Source organism: Miniopterus natalensis, chromosome 7 (genome assembly GCF_054644295.1).
Source record: "Miniopterus natalensis isolate mMinNat1 chromosome 7, mMinNat1.hap1, whole genome shotgun sequence".
NCBI classification, from domain to species: Eukaryota; Metazoa; Chordata; class Mammalia; order Chiroptera; family Miniopteridae; genus Miniopterus; species Miniopterus natalensis.
Window position 1 is genome coordinate 6,438,676 of NC_142087.1, and position 17,136 is coordinate 6,455,811.

General features: G+C 43.5%; 1 protein-coding gene across 1 annotated transcript; it reads right to left on the minus strand.

Annotated features, from left to right (window-relative positions):
- Positions 1 to 5,772: 5,772 nt before the first annotated feature.
- Positions 5,773 to 10,454, minus strand: SRSF6 (serine and arginine rich splicing factor 6). Its single transcript, XM_016219388.2, has 6 exons — positions 10,249 to 10,454; positions 9,877 to 10,025; positions 8,469 to 8,593; positions 8,136 to 8,344; positions 7,803 to 7,886; positions 5,773 to 7,707 (listed from the first exon to the last, which is right to left on the minus strand). The coding sequence occupies exons 1-6, from the start codon at positions 10,353 to 10,355 to the stop codon at positions 7,344 to 7,346; spliced, it is 1,038 nt and encodes a 345-aa protein (XP_016074874.1). The 5' UTR covers positions 10,356 to 10,454; the 3' UTR covers positions 5,773 to 7,343.
- Positions 10,455 to 17,136: the final 6,682 nt, after the last annotated feature.

The following is a 17,136-nucleotide window of genomic DNA, read 5'->3' on the forward strand; positions in this document are numbered from 1 at the left end:
TGGATTCTGAAGGGTTTATTTTAGGTTTTCAGATGATTAAAAGAAAGTGCTGAAGCTACACAAACATATGGCTTTCTCAACATGCATCCTTAAGAAGACAAACCAGTAGAATCTGAGCTGGGAACCCCGGAATGAACAACATGGGTTGGAGTTGCTATTTTTCTGCTTATTAACAGTATGTTGGTCTTCATACCTTTGGTGGGCTTGCTTGCTAGAAAACCTTCAGGGATGGAGAGCCCCTCCCAAGTTGATGTGATTTGGGGGAGGTTCTGCCTCTTATATAGCCAGAGTTTGCTCTGCTGGTCTAGTGTGCCCTCGGGCGCAAGTGAACAAGTCCAACCCTTTCCTCAAGTCACGGCCCCTTTCTACAAGTTAGTAGCCCCCAGTGTCTTCTCCAAGTTAACGCCCTAACCAAGCATGGACCCAAATTTTTAAAAAATATTGAGTAGAAACACTGAAAAAACTTGTTTGTAAGCAGCCCACGCCTTTCTGTTCCTACAGATTTTGTTTTTATTGATTTCAGAGAAAGGAAAGCAGATAGAAACATCAATGATGAGTCATTGATCGGCAGCCTCCTGCATGCCCCTGGAATGTGCCCTGACCTCCTGGGTTAACGCTCAACCACTGAGCCATGCCAGCCCGACTGTTCCTACAGATTTTTTTTTTTTTAATATATCTTTATTGATTTCAGAGAGAGGAAGGAAGACGGATAGAAATATCAATGAGAGAGTCATCATTGATTGGCTGCTTCCTGCACGCCCCCGACTGGGGATCGAGCACACAACCCAGGCATGTGCCCTGACCTGATGTCGAACCTTGATCTCCTGGATCCTAGGTCAATGCTCAACTGCTGACCCACGCCCGACCCGGCTCCTGCAGATTTTAATTTGCCATTGGGGCAGTCCATGTGTTAGGAAAATCATCAGGATGTGCCTTTTATGTAAGTGTGAAAACACTTCTGTTTCCAGCAACATGGCAGACTTTGCTAATAGGGAGCCCTTTCTAGCACAAACACCCCCAAATCCTGGATATAATATTACAAGGAGGCAAGCAAGCCAAGGAAGGAAAGTAAATTCATTGCTGAACTTGTAAGAAAGGAAAATCAGCAGGAGCCAGAAATGGAAAGGCAAACAGAGCAAGGAGGCCTGATGTCTCCCTTGTCATGTAGGTAGTCATTGGATAGACAGGAACCAACTGCTAGGTAGGGACTTGCGTTTCATCACTTGGATCCATGTGGTACTGGAAGTTGGAACTGAACTCCCTGTATAAAGACTGGAATCCCCCCATCCCAAATTAATATACTTGTGGGCCCCATGGTGGGAAAGGCAGGGGAGGAGGCCCAAGTTTCCACCAAACATGGTTAACTTAAGGTCCCACTTTCCTCTGGACATGGGTGTGTGTTATCCAGCACATCAGAGACTGACAAAATTTCTATTTGGCTTTGAGGATTGATGGTTTTATTTGTAACCACTAGAAAAATTTGTCTCAGTGAGGGCCAGAGTCTCAGCTGTTCCCCTTACCCCCCACCCTGCTAAGTATCTGAACCTTGTTCTCAACATACTGTTAGGATTCATATTTTAAGATGATTCTGAGGTACCCAATGAAAAAGAATCTTTACAATCTTAATTCCCCTTTGCCTTATAACATATTCATAGGTTCCAGAAATTAGGATATGGACATTTTGGGGGACCATCATTCTGCCTACCACAAAAACTCACAGTAAAGTTGGTCAAGTAACTGACCCTCTTATAAAGTGCTGGCGGCCGGTCACCTTCAGTGTCACTGTATGACATATTCTCATGGCGATGGCAAGAGATGCAAAAGACAGCCTGATTATGCAAGTGCCTCTTAAGTCTTGGTCATGTTTTCTGTGACTGCAGTAACAGATTACCACATATTTGGAGGCCTAAAACAACATAGATTTATCTAACAGTTCTGGGGATTGGAAGTCCAAAATGGGTTTCACTGGGCGAAAATCAAGGTGTAGACAGCGCTGTGCTCCCTCCAGAGGCTCTAGGGAAGAATTTTCTTGCCCTGTGGCCCCTGTCCATCTTCAAAGCCATCTTCCAATCTTTTGGTGCTTCCATTTTCACACTTCTGACTTTTGACCTTCCAGCCTATTGATTGATAAGGCACCTTTTGTGATTGCACTGGGTCCACCAGAATAATCTCATTTCCAGACCTTAATCACACCTGCAATATCCCTTTTACCATGTAAGGTAACATTCACAGGCTTCAGGTATTAGAAGGTACGCATCTTTGGGAGAGGGAAGAACAGTATTTCATCTACCAAATATGTCATACCTGCTAAAATTCCATGGTCAAAATCAAGGGATGGGAAGGCTCTGCTTATGGAGGGGAAATGGGGATATGTAGAAAAAAATATAAAAAAGTATTTATATATATAAATACATGACATTTCTGACAGTAATCTAATCTACCACACATTCAGTGAGGCCTTTTTAGTAAGTGTTTATGGAATGTGACTTTGGACCATGGTAATTGAAGGTGCTATATACTGTTTGAGGGCTTCCTGAAAACACCTAAGAGCATAAATCATCTTATTACAATCACAGCCACAGCTATATGGGCTTCAGTTCTGCTACATCTGCAGGGGAAGTCATCTATAGCAAAGATAGATGAAAGCTGTAATTTAAGATTTTTTTTAAAAAGTTTTTTTTTCTTAGGAGGGAAACATCATGTGAGAGTACAACATCGATTGGCTGTCTTCTGCATAGACTGCACTGGGGATTGAGCCCACAACCTGGGTCTGTGCCCTGACTGGGAATCAAACCAGGAATCCCTTGGTCTATGGGATGACACCCAACCAAAGGAGTCACATGGGCCAGGGCTATAACTGAAGATCTTATTTGCTCATTCCAATTATAATGCTGTCGTCTATCCTAGAATCACACTGGAATGTAGGTTCTGAATTTCCTTTCTCCTATTATCCAGCACAAGATGACACATTATCTGCTTTAAATCCTCTGAAGGTACTTAAGAGATTCTGCAGGGATATTAAAGAAATAGTTTCCTTACCCTTTTGCTGGAACTGGCCCAGAATTCAGCTGAGGAAACATCTATTAGGGCAGGGAGGCCACATACTACCTCTCTGTTCTGAGCAGGTTAGAGCAAACTGGAAGTGCTGTGTCTACCAGTTGGCCCCACTTGGTAAGAGCAACACTCACAAATCAGAGTACAGGAGAACAATTGAGATGGTTCAGGGATTCAAAACTGCTGCACTGAGACAGGGTCAAGGGGATGTTTAGCCTGAAGAGGACCTTCACAAGAGCAGAAAGTAACATGATTTCTCTGGCCTGAAGTAGCATCAGGCTATGGTTTCCCTGGCTCTGTCCACTGAAAAGGCCTGTGACCAAACTAGTTGCAATGAACACCCCAAGGGCCCAGATTGTGGTTGCTACATACCATTACAAATGACAATAATCAGGGCTCCTCAGAGAAATGGCTAATTCCAGGTATGGTACTAAAAAGATAAGCCTGGAAATCTTACCATACCAGAAAGCAAGGAAGCTGCAAAGATTATTAAGGTTTCAGAACTCAGGATGCAACTTGGCTTCACAGTGTAATGGATCTAGGCAAAGATCAATGGCTGCCAATATGACAAAACCAGACACCTAAGTAGACACCCTAGAGATTAAGGAGATTTAAGAGATCTTTTATAGGTACATAATGAACTATCTTTAGCTGTAATGCCTAGGATTTCTTTCAAAGTTATCAGGGAAAGTGGACAGGCATATATTATTAAAAGCTTGTTGAGTACATGGGAGGTTCATTTTATTCTCTAGCTGGTGTTTGAAACGTGTATAATAGTAACAGCAATGTATTTAAATAGTATACTGAAGGCTGTTCGCGAGTGACTAAAGTAGTAGTGGATACTAATACTCGGGCACCACATTCAGCAAATGGTATCTTTTTCTCAATTGGCTGGAATATTAGAGTTTGACTATTTTGTTTATAGAATTTATTTTCCCATCACCATTTTAGAGTATTTTAATACAGGAAGCTACTAATTAACCAGTGGCTAAGCCAAACCCTTTGATAATAGCACTCACTTTTCACAATATTAGAAGGTAGTTTTTACAGATAAGGACACAGCTTATTTTCTATTGCATACTCTTCTCATCTATGTAAAAGCTGCCTCCAGCTCCCTTTTTGGCCTTGGGGTAGGGGAATCACTCTTGTTTTCAACAGTAATGGAGTACAATCTGATGCCATCAAAGGTCCCCCTTAGATAGCTCTTTCTCAAACTCCAAAATGATTGGTTCCTTCTCCTTCTAAAAACAAAAACCCTTCTTTTGACCTTACCTTTAAAATAGTCTACCCCTGACAGAAAGCACTTCCTTACAGTAGAATGCCAATAAATATAACTTAAAAAATAAAAAATGTTAAAGGTGGGTGAGTTTGGTAAGGAACTGGGTATTTAATAAACTAGAGTTATCAAATTAATTATAAAGGGAAAAAGTGACTTTAAAAGTGATCCGGGCTATTACAACGTGCCACTATATCTGATGCATTTAAGACAGTCTCATTCCTGTGGTATTCCTACCAAACACGCAATCACAAGGAGGTATTAGGGCAAACCCAAACTGAGGGAAATTCTACAAAACTGTCCTTTACTCTTCAAAAATGACAAGGTCAAGAAAAAGGCTGACTGCCCAGCCGGCATGGCTCAGTGGTTGAATATTGACCTATGATCCAGGACATCAAGGTTCAGTTCCCAATCAGGGCACATCCCCAGCAGGGGGCGTGCAGGAGGCAGCTGATGAATAACTTGCTAATCATTGATGCTTCTCTTTCCCCCTTCATCTCTAAAATCAGAAACATATTAAAAAAAAGAAAAAAAAAAAAAAGAAAAATACTGACAACCTGTTCCAGATTAAAGGAGACCAAAGCCATGAAACAAAATTCAGCAAATGATCCAGGAACAATGGAAAAAATATGAAGAAACTTATAGGACAAATGATAAAATGTTTAAGTATGGATTGTAGATTACTCAAGTTTGTCATCAATGCTAATTTCCTGGTTTCAATAATTGAAGTTATGTAAGAACATGTCCCTGTTCCCAGGAGATAGAAACATTGATGAGAGAGACAGACATTGATTGGCTGCCTCCTGCACGCCCCCTGACTGGAACTGAACCAGGGACCTCCTCGTTCATGGGTTGACACACTCAACCACTGAGCCACACTGGCTGGGTGGAAATAACATTTTTTGAGAAATAAAACATCAAGATGTCTTACTTTCAGATGGCTAAGGAAAAACACAGGTAAATGAAACAAAACATAATTGGTGAAAAAGCAGGGTTAACGCAGAAGCTAGCAAACAGTATTATGGTACTGTTCTGAGTACTTCATGTATTTTTTAACCTTCACAACCCAGGAGGGCTTATCCCTACCACTTCATTGATGACACTGAAGCACAAAATGGGCCAATGACTCAGTTGATCCTCAAATCATTTCTGAGGAACTGAAAACTAGTTCCTTTTTCTCATATTCAAGTCAGGAATAGCAACTTCAATTCTAAAGACCACTTGCCAAGAATTTGGCACTAAGTGGTTAAACACTTAGTATTCCCAGCTGATATGACTCAGTGGTTGAGTGTTGACCCATGAACCAGGAGGCCTTGGGTTTCAGGCTTGATCTGTGGTGAGGGCATGGGGGGCAGCTGATTGATGTTTTTATCTCTCTATCCCTCTCCATCTCTCTCTCAAAAATAAACAAAACAAAAAACACAATAAATTCAAAACAAACCTTTCCCTCAGTAAGCATTTTATTAAGGAGATAAAGCATAAAATAGGTTAACAAAGAGGGAGAAAGATACCAAAGATGAAAGATGGTAACACAGGAGCAGGTAGGACTTAAACTGGCCATAAAGGCACTATGGTGTCAATAAACAGTCAGGTAAAAGGGGAATCAAGATGTTGCTCACTTCTCTTTTTCTCTCTATCAGCTTAATACACCATCTAGTCACAGATCAGTATGTGGCATGTTGCAGAGACTGTCAGATTGGACTCACAAGTTGGCAGGAACTAAACATTTTATCAGTCAACTCTGTTCTCAAATGGACCAATGCTATAGTGGTTTAGCTATCTAACGATGGAGGTCCACAGATATGGAATAAGACTACAGATTTTCAGTAAGTTGTTTTTTGTTGTTACTAGAAAAATTTTACAAGTGCAGGAATTTACCTATATCCACTTAGGGCCAGCTAACAATGTGGACAAACCTGCCTATTACACCATGTGAAGTAGTGTTAACATGAGGATGTTGCATACTTTTAGAGAGTCAAATTTCACCTTGTAACATTCCCCACTCTCTCCTTCTAAAAGCTTTTATTCTTTCCCTAAAAAAACGAGAACTTTGGTCAAAGCCAAGTCTTAAACTCACTTGTCCTTAACAAATTCTGAAAAGCAGTGGAGGCTTGCCTCTTCGTAAGTCTTTAACTTCTATTCTTTCAAATCGGCAAAATAATAAACTATAATTACAGGCACCAGTTTCTTCTCTGAAATTCTGCAGTTTATATTGGGAAAAAAACCCACCCATTTCTTACAAAACATCTAAAATTAAAAAGTATCAAAGTAAGGTTTTGTTATTTAAAACTCATCAATTTAGGCAAAATTGTTTAACAGATTGACTATAAAATATTTTATTTTTAACCTAACTTGTTGAATGGGCAGGTACAATGACTTTGGCAAATTTGATTAACAGAACAAAATGATATCCAAATTGAATAATTTATTGCTGGTCTGAGGCTTGCCTTGTTTTACATTTAAGTAGAATTTACATTGTTTCAACAGTAGATATCAATATTAAAAGGAATTAATAGCAACCTATTCAATAAGGCAATCATCTTGGTAGCAAACTTTTATTGAAATCTTACATAACTCAGGCTTTATAAAAAGCCAACATAATTGAAAAATGGGTCCTCCCTCTAAAGCCTTAAGTATCCAAAGCTTGAAACAGTTTAAATTTAAAAGTAAGCAAACAAAACAACAAAACCCCTGCAGCAGATCCTGCTGAAATACTTAAAAAAAAAACAAAAAAAATCTAAATGAGCTTAATCTTTACAAAAGTTATTTTAGCTCAAAAGCTATAAAATCAAAGTTATCTTAATTCTAAAAAGAAGGGAGGAGGTCTTCATGCCACCATTTCTTTAGAACCCCATCTTTTTCATCAAATTTGGCCACAAGTCAAATTTCTGTGTGCCCTTGTTTTCAGGAGATCTCTCTTGCAGAAGAGGCCAAGTACAAACATGGAAGAGTAACTGCCTAAGCAAGTAGGAAAGTGTTCCATAATAGTGTGCAAAGAACAGAGAGTTCTGGGTTAATCTCTGGAACTCGATCTGGACCGTGACCTTGACTTTGAGCGGGATCTAGAACGAGATCTTGAAGCTCTTTTTGGTGGAGGGGACACAGAATGAGCTTTTGAGGGTGGAGCAGGTTGGGGAGAATTGGAACGAGACTGGCTCCTCGATCTAGATTTTGACTTTATATCACCTTTTCCATTTTCTTTGGGGGAACGAGATCGAGAACGAGACCTGCTTTGAGATTTCTCATACTCATCCTTAGACCTGCTTCGAGAGCGTGAACGGGAGCCTCTATCAGACTTGGGCTTCGATTTGCTCTTTGACCTAGATTTCCTGCCTTTTGACCGAGAACGTGATCGACCTTTGCTCCGAGACCTGGATCTGAACAAGAAAAGCCAGATTTTTCTTTCAATATCTTGTCAGAACACACAAGTATTCCATAAAAAAGTAGAGTAACATTAAGACCCAACACTTACCGGGAGCGACTTTTTGAGACACTTCGAGATCTACTGCGGCTGCTCCTGCGACTCCTACTTCGTGACCTCCTTCTAGACCGAGACCTATAAAGACCACAACAAAATCTTAATCTCAATACATCCGAACATGTTTGTGCCACCTACAAAGAATAGACAAACCAACACAAAAATATAATTGAAGTCCACTGTCAAAACATCTGAAAAAGAACCCAATGATGCAGCAAAAAAGTGACCTAATTTCAATTAAGTATCAATTGAGATTTTTCTTTTGATTTTTTTTTTTTTGGTTCTTGGTAAATAGTTCCCTTCCCTTTGCTTTATTCTTCAAGTTACCTTGATCTGCTTCCAGAATAAGACCGTCTGTGGCTCGTTCGTGCTTTATCTTCAATGAGCCTAATATTTCTGCCATTTATTTCTGTACCATCTAGTTTATCCAAAGCACGCTTCATGTCAGAGTAGGAGCGAAACTCAATTACTCCTTCGTTCGTGCGTTCTTTGTGAGCATCCGCATAGGTTACTTCACCTGCTTGTCTCATGAAATCCTAAAAAAGCAACAAGACAGGTCAGACCCAAAAATCTGAAGAAAGAGATCGACAGACTGTACTGGACTTTCAGGAATAAAGACCCTTTAAACATTAGTATCGCTTCTCTAATTATAGCACATACCTTTAAATCTTGCCAACTGCAGCGACTAGAAAGATTTTCTACTATAAGCCTGAATTCTGTACGAACAGGTGGTCCATATTTGTCTCTGCCAGAAGTTCTCCGACTGCTGTATCCACCTCCACCACCTTTATCACACGAAGAAAACAATTAGATGCTTTGTAATGATAGGGACACACGTTTTTGAAAGTTAGTACAAACATATCAACTTTTATTTACTGGAGTAGGACTTTGCTATTATATTGCTAAACCTTTGATACAGTTGTGATTTGCCACAAATTAAATTAAGGGCAAGCCAAATAGACTAAATCCAACTAAACTTCTCCTACAATCTGTTAGAGAGTGACTGCTCCTTTATTCAATTTACCTCGCTAAGTTTTATTTTACAGAACATTGTAAAATATAAAACTTAACTGATTACATGCATTTCTACATTTTACAAAAATGTTTACTAGTTACACTAAGTACTTACATCACAGTGTGAGGTTTTTGGTGGTGGTTTGGCCACAAAACACGCAAGGTAACAGTCACCTAGTTCAGATTAACCAGTTTTGTCTAACCCTTGGAATCCTCACCATCACCCTGCGTCTAATGGCAAAAGGCTGCTGTCGTCATGGCTTCCGGTAAGGTCAGCCAAAGGGTCATAGGGCAAGGGTCACACAATGTATGGAAAAGCCAAGGCCAATCAGGAAAGGCAGTCATCTTAGCCTCAGTGGACACAGCCTCAGCCCCATTGGTCACTTTTAAATTGAAACATCAAGGACTTGTTAAAAAGTTTGAATTCAACATGCAACAATTTCAACATCAAACATTTAACATAACCACCCCCCCCCCAAATAACATGCCCCCATTAGTTTAAGTACAGCATAAAGCTTATTTAGCTCTACTTGTGGTATATACCACATTAGTTCAATATAGTATTTTCTTTGGCCCCCGCCAATTTTAGTAACTCTTAAGACCTAAACTTAAATACCCTTCCCCATTTCCCGCCCCCACCCCACCTCCACCCCAGCCTGCCCCAAACTTCTACGCTAAGACATTTACACTTCTAGCTAATGCACTGACAGGTAAGCAAGGGGGGTTCTACAAATACAGCCACCCCTCACTTCCTCTGTGGGCAGAGCCCACCACAGTGCTGACAGGGGTCCAAAACAAGCCACCCCCTCCCAACTTAGCAGAGAAACCCCAAACACCCAAAATCTGACTAGGCAAACCCCATGACCCAATCTCCGCGCTCCGGCGTCCCGTGGCTGCCCCGGGCAGCCGTGAAGGCAGCGGGTCCCTAGAACACCCGAGTCAAACGACCCCGCCTATCACGCCCGCCCGGGCTGGGAGGCCCCACCCCGACCCCTCTAGGCCTGCGCCCGCCCCCCTGTCCCAAGGGCGCGGAGCGCGCGGGGGTGGGACTCACTGCGGCTTCCGTAGCTGTAGCCATCGCGATCCCGGCGCGGGCCCCGGGCGTGCTCCACGATCACGCGCTCGCCGCAAAGGTCCTTGCCGTTCAGCTCGTAAACGGCGTCGTCGGCGTCGCGGGAGTCCTCGAACTCCACGAAGCCGTACCTAGGGGCGGTGCGAGGGCCGGGAGCAGGCGGGGCGTCGTTAGGACGGGGACGCGCACGCGGCCCCCGCCCCCTCGCGCGCTCCCGCGGCGCCGCGCCGCCGCCATTTTGGTGGCCGTGCGACGCGGCGCCGCGGCCTTGATCGCCTCCTTCCTTTTAGGGTGCTCCGGCTCCGCCAGGCTCGAAGCGCTGTGGGATGACGCAGGCGCCCGCGTCCGACTTACCCATTTTTCAGGTCTATTTCGAGGAGGCGGCCATAGCCACTGAAAAAGCGCTGAATGTCCTTCTCCCGGACGTGGTAGCTAAGGCGCCCTATGTAGACGCGCGGCATGTCCGTGGCGGGCAAGGGGCCCGAGGGCTGGTTATCGGACGGCGGGCCGCAAGGCAGAAGCCGCGGTGCGGGTGCGGGGACGTCAAAAGCCCAAACACGCGCCTTCCACAGCAGCGGCGGCCGAGTCCAGCCACACAATGGTGTGCGCGCGCGCCAGTGATACGCTATAAGGGCGGTCGGGGCGGGGTCCGGCGCGTTACGTCAGCGCGCAGCACGTACCCTCCCGCCCCTTCCCGCGCCGAAGCCCGTGGCTCGAGGGTGACTTGCGGGTCCGCCCCCCGTGAGTTTTTGAGGAAGTGCGCTTCTACGCGCTCACAGAGTTTTCTCCATGCATCTTTGTAGGCATAGTATCCCGTCGTCCAGACGCGGACTTGTCTTCCAATTTGTACCTTGTAAAAATCTTACTCTATAATGAGTGATCTCTCTGGGATTGGTGCTCGGGAGGCCGGCTAGGAGAATCCTCGTTTTTCATTGGTTCTCGAGGTTGTCATCATAGGCCTCTGTGGTCCCTGATTGGCCCCTTAAAACGAGGCTGCTCATTTCCTCCACGGATTGGCTCCCGCTCTGCTGGGTGGGAAACGCGCTCATTTAACAGTATCCGACGTTGTGAGTCTATCGGGATCGCGTCGCGCGCTTGCGGCCGTGCCGGCTTCTGTTTCTCGTGGTCTCGTTCACAGCCATTGCCAGCCTGCACCGTCTCCCTGCACGTTCCTCTCTTCCCCTTTGGGTCTCTCTCGGAGCGCTGGCTGCTGGAGTCGCCCGTAGGTGGCTGTGCACATGGCAGTCCACCGCAGGCCGGAGTGCACAAAGGGAACACGGCCAAGGCCTCTGGCTCTGGCCCAAGAAAGTTGAGCAAGACCTGGCAGCCCTCCTGCAGAGGTGCGCACTTTTTCTCAGCCATGTGGCGAGCCTGTTGCCCCAATGCCATCCCTTCCCCCATTGGTTTGGAAGACACCTTATCTCGGTAGCGGAAATACACATTTTTGAGTTCATCACTAGTGATGCTGGAGTAGTAGATGAAAACCCCAACGGGATACGTGTAAGTGAAGAGGCGAAGACCCTGAGTCCTCAAATTGAAGTGCGGGAAAGGAGGCGAGAGAGGCAGGGGGAACCCGGAGAGCCCGGTGCCACAGAGGCTGGGAGAGAAAAGGGCACCGCTGAGGTAACACTGGCTGGTTAGGTATTTCCGTATATTCCAGCTCTTCTGGAGCTGTGCAGTCTTTTTTAAAAAATGTTTTTATTGATTTTATAGAGGAAGAGGGAGAGGAACATCGAGTCTTTGGCTGGCGGCCTCCTGCACGCCCCCTGCTGGGGTTCGAGTGGGCAGCCCCGCCTGTGCCCGACCGGGAGTCGCCCGGGCCGACCTCCCGGTTCCCGGGCGGGCGCTCGGCCTCCGCGCCGCCTCCGGAAGCGCGGTCAGGAGGTTCTTCAGCTCCCGGTTGAAAGAAGGGGATTCCGCTCCCCACCCCAGGGCACGTTTGAGAAAGTTCTGCAGGCTCGTTGGCTGTCACTGCTGAGCTCCAGCGAATGTTGATACTGGCATCTAGTGGTAGAGGCTATAATGTCTGTTTAAAATTAGAGAAAATACATGGGTATATCTTTTTTTAAAAAAATTCGTGGAATATAATAGGGAAGGGAGAATTCAACAGTGTGATAACATTTTTTTGTTGTTGTTGTTCATCAAATTGTCAATATTTTGAAATTTGTTAAAATTCATTATTGGCTAGAGGTGAACCAGAAAATGGCACTCATACGGTGGTGTTGGGACTGAATGTCCTTTTTTGGGAAGGTGATGGGTAGGATTTATTAAAGGGTGCATATGTGGAGTGGGGTGTCGCCTTCTCCCTTTTTGCAGTTTATCCAAAGAGAAAGATGCAGCTGACATCATCTTCAGCTTCCTTTCACCTCTTTCCCCAGAGCCCAGTGGCTACTCTTACCAAAAAAGTGCGAGGGGGTCAAATGTATGGTGACAGAAGGAGACTAGATTTTAGGTGGTCAGTACACAGTGCAATATACAGATGATGTGTTATAGAATTATACATTTTAAACTTAGATAATCTTATTAACCAATGTCACCCAATAGACTTAATTAAAAAAAGAAAAAAACAACCTGAGTAGCAGTGGTAACATTAGAGGAAACAGTCTCAAATATCACTGAAGGGAGTATTGGGCCGTCAGCATACTGTGGAGTCTTGCTGATGATCTAACTTACCTCTTGAATATTTATTTTGTTAAAAAAATTTTTAATCCTCACTGGAGACAGGCTTTCTTTTTTTTAATTGATTTGAGAGAGAGGAAGAGAGAGAGAGAGAAACACTGGTCAATTTGTGTTCCCCTACTGAGGATTGAACCCAAAACCTGGGTATGTGCCCTGACCTGGAATTGAACTGGCCACCTTTTGGTGTATGGGAGGATGCTCCAACCAACTGAGCCACACAGGCCAGGGCACCTCTTGATATTTTAGAACAACTCCAAGAAGGAAAAATGATGGATGGACAGCATGGGAATTCATTTCTTTAGACACCTACAATTGTGGTAAAGATCACTCCACTGATCATTCTAAAATTGTGGAGGTAACTACAGGAGTGTATCAGCAAGAGAGGGAGGGTCACTTGAATCTGATCCAGAGGAGAGTTAATAACTTTGAATCCATAGTTATCCAGATTGTAAAGGACAGTCTAGAACCTACAATTGTTTCAGTCCAGTGGATATTCTTATATATTTGTCAGCTGGAAACCAAAAGAACTTCCCAAGCACCCTGTGATTCGGAGTGAGTGAAGACTGGATTCGGATAGGTTTGCTGTCTTATGTCTGAAAAATGTAGCATTCTGGAGGCTGTCTCATCTTGAATGGCTTTTGGGAGAACTTGGCAACTCAAGTATGTTAATGTAGTGGAGTGATTGATTGTAGTAGGGGTCACTCCAGAAACAGAATTCAGAAATTCTCAGTGAGTGTTTGAAAGAAATGGGAAATCGGATGATTGAAAGAGCCCTCTTGAGTTAATCAGACTGAAAGTACATCTCAGCTGGGATATTGGATTAAATGTTGCCGAGCTAATCCAAACCCGTGTTGAAAAACCCCTGTATAGGATTCATCTAGACAAGGTTTCTCAGCCTCAGCACTATTGATATTTGGAGCCAGATAATTCTTTGTTGTTTGGGGCTGTCCTGTGCATTTACAATGTAGGGTGGTTAGCAGCATCCCTGGGTGACATCTACCTGCTGGATGCCGGTAGCTCTTCTCCTCCCCCAAGTTGTGTCAGCCAAAAATGTCTTCAAGTGTTGACACATGTCCGCTGAGGTGCAGAATTACCCCCTGATGTGTTGCTTCTGATAGTGAGAGGATGTGTGATTCTGAGAATGGGCTTCCTGTGTGTTCTAAGTGTTCAAGGATTAACTAGAGTTTTTAGCCAGAAGTGGGAGGATAATGAGGTTTCGCTACCTAAAGAGAGTGGGTATACATCAAACTGTTTAAATATCTGGTAGTATTTGAGCAATATGCTGGGGAAATTTAATCACTGGAGTATGATTAACTGTGAACATACAATTTTTTTTTCTTACTGAGTACATGAATTTGGGCCCATGGATAAGCCTGGTAAAATGCTTATATTAAGAACCTCTGAACAAATCTGTTAGTGTCAAGTGGAAAAAAATGAACATAGTGGACCAGAGATAGAAACTTGTAAGTCTGTCACAAACTTGATGAAAACCCTAAAAGAGTAAATTTAGATGGAAAGCAGGAGGAAATTCAGAGCTACACTACAGGGGACTGTTAATTTCTGTATATAATTCCTATGGTTGCTGTAACAAATTACCAACTTAGTGGTTTACAGCAACATAAATCTGTTATAGTTCTGGAGGTCAGAATTCTGAAATGGTTCACTGGGTGAAGATCAAGTGTTAGCAGGGCTGCATTCCTTCTGGAGGCTCTAGGGGAGGAGCTGTTCCCTTGTATTTTCTAGCTTCTAGAGACTGCATTTTTTGGCTTGTGGCTCCTTCCACTAACCATTAACTTTGGTTGAGACCTTACATCTAATCACTCTGACCCTGACCCCTGCTTCCATTGCCATGTCTTCTCTGACACTGAGTCTCTTGGCTTCCTTTTATAAGCTCCCAGTGATTAAACATATTGGGCCCACCTGGGTAATCTAGGATCATGCCCCCTCTCAAAATTAGGCCTTGACTTAAATCACATCTGCAAAGTCCCTTTTGCCATTTAAGGTAGTATCTTCACAGATTCTAGGAATTAGGACATGGACATCTTGGGGGAGAGGTGCATCCTGCCTACTGCAGGGACTCTTAAATTTAGTTAAATACAGGAAAGGGAGACTGGGAAGCAGTGGCTAAAGAGGTAGGGAAAGAAGCAGGAGTATGGCATCACAGAGCCAAGAGATGAAAGGGTTTCAAGTAGGTAGTGGTCAATTGGCAAACAAAGTTCACGAGTCTTTGACCCAGCCACCTAACTCCTAGGAATCTATTTGACAAACAAGAGGACCAATTTGCAAAATTATGGTCCCTAGGATGCTGTTTCAGCAGTGGAATATACTGCCGCTGGGCCTTTGCACTGACTGGCTGGCTCCCTGTGTCTGGAGATTCTAGAGATCTCTTTTCCTGTGGTTTGTTCCTTCACTTCCGGTTTCTGCTCAAAGTCACCTTATCATTCCTCTGACCACTCATTTTGTTTTATTTTTCCCCAGAGTTTTTGAGATCTTGACATCAGCATATGTAAGTTTAAAGTGTACAATGTGATGATTGATGTACGTATATATTGCAAAATGATTACCACAATAAGGTTAGTCAATACCTCTATCCTCTCACATAATAACCATTTTGTGAGAGTGTAGTGATAACGTTTAACATTCTCTTAACAACTTCCAAGTATATAATACAGTATTGTTAATTATAGTCACCATGCTGTTCATTAGATTCCCCAGAATTGACTCATCTGAAAACTGAAAGTTTATATTCTTTGCCCAACATTTCCAAATTTCCCTAACCCCTGAGCTCCTGGCTACCACCATTCAACTCTGTTTCTATTAGTTTCGCTTTTTTTAGATTCTGCATATAAGTGAGAACATGCAGTGTTTGTCTTTTTCTGTTTGACTTATATTTTACTTAGCAGAATGCCCTTGATGTTGTTGCAAAGGTCAGGATTTCCTTTTTAATGTAACGTTCCATTGTATATACACACCACATTTAAAAAAATCCATTCGGCCATTGATGGACACTTAGGTTGTTTCCATGACTTGACTATTGTGAATGATGCTGCAATGAACCTAGGGGTGCAGATATCTTTTTGAGATAGTGATTTCATTTCCTTCAGATATATACCCAGAAGTGGGATCATATGGTGGTTCTATTTTTAATTTCTTGAGGAACCTCCATATTGTTTTTCATAGTGGCTGTACCAGTCTACATGCCCACCAACAGTGTATAAGGGCTCCCTTTTCTCCACAGCCTTAACAACACTTCTTGTGTACTTGTCTTTTTGGTGATAGCCATTCCAACAGGTGTGTGGTGATATTGTAACCACCAATTTTAAAATAGCATCCTCTATGCACTCTGTATCTTCTTACCCTATTTTATTTTTTTTAATAGAATGTTCATCACCTGACATATATTTATTTACTATCTTCCCCCACCTCCACTCACCCTAGCCTTCATTAGATCAGGGATGTCTGGCTCTTCACTGTTACATCCTTAGTACGTAGGAAAGGTCCGGCACACAGTCAGTGCGCAGGGAGAGCTGCACCATTCTGGTAACTGTTCAGAGCATGTGAAGTGAGGATCTCCATCCAGCAGCTATCAGTGTGCTGAAGGGCTCACCCAGATGTACTGGTGGGATGGAATCTTCCTCCTCCTGGTTCATGCCCGCCCCCTCCTGCTGCCCAGACACCCTACTCCTTAGAGGGCTCAGAGGAGTACAGGAATGCTCACTGCAGACCCTACATTTCCTCCACCAATACTTACCTAAATGGAGAATCTTGGTGTGGCAGTGGAGCCACTGGAATTCTCATACACTGGAATTCTCATACATCGGCAGTGGGAATGTAAATTGTCCACTAAAGAAGAAGCTACTAATGTCTACCCATATGACCTAGCAATTCCACACCTAACAGAAATGTGTATACCCTCTCCATAAGGCATGTAATAGAAGTTCATAGCAGCATTATGTGTAGTAGCCTCCAAACCGGAAACCCTCATGTACCCTCACAAGGGAATGGACAAATCAACTGGTTTATTCACACCACGCACTCCCACACAGCCATGAGAACGAACCACAACAATCCACAGGAAGATCAGTGGGTCTCACCAATGTAGCTATCTAAGCAAGACACAGAGCAGTCGTACTGTATGATTCCATGTATGTGAAACCACACAAGTGAAACGAATCTGGTGTGAGAAGTCGGGGGTAGAGTGGGGGCGCCGGAGTGACTAGAAAGGGACTTCTGGTCATACTTTGTTTCTTGAGCTATGCTGGTTTCACAGGTGTGCTCTGTCTGCAAATTCATTGAGCTGTACATTTGTGACTTGTCCACCTTGCTGCATGTATGTTGTATTTTGGTGGGAAAAAAATTTCAAAGGTTAATAAATCTTTCAAAAATGTATAACTTACTTGATCCTGAGCCCTCTGGTCATGCTGGGGACTAAACCTCTGCTGAGGACTTGATTCACAGTCTTTGCCTATGAATGTTAATCTGTCCAAATCAATAAGTTTTTCATGTTTTTCCTCGTTTTTCCCCCGATTAGGTTTCTGTAGGCTAAAAATTGCTTCTTGGTAC

Bases quoted from the DNA above. Each gene is read 5' to 3' on its own strand.
- SRSF6 (XM_016219388.2), bottom strand. From the start codon at position 10,355: ATGCCGCGCGTCTACATAGGGCGCCTTAGCTACCACGTCCGGGAGAAG. The intron at 10,026-10,248 runs GTAAGTCGGACG...CACCGCCCCTAG, and splicing joins GAAATAGACCTGAAAAATGG to GTACGGCTTCGTGGAGTTCG. The intron at 8,345-8,468 runs GTATGTGCTATA...TTGCTTTTTTAG, and splicing joins GCAGTTGGCAAGATTTAAAG to GATTTCATGAGACAAGCAGG.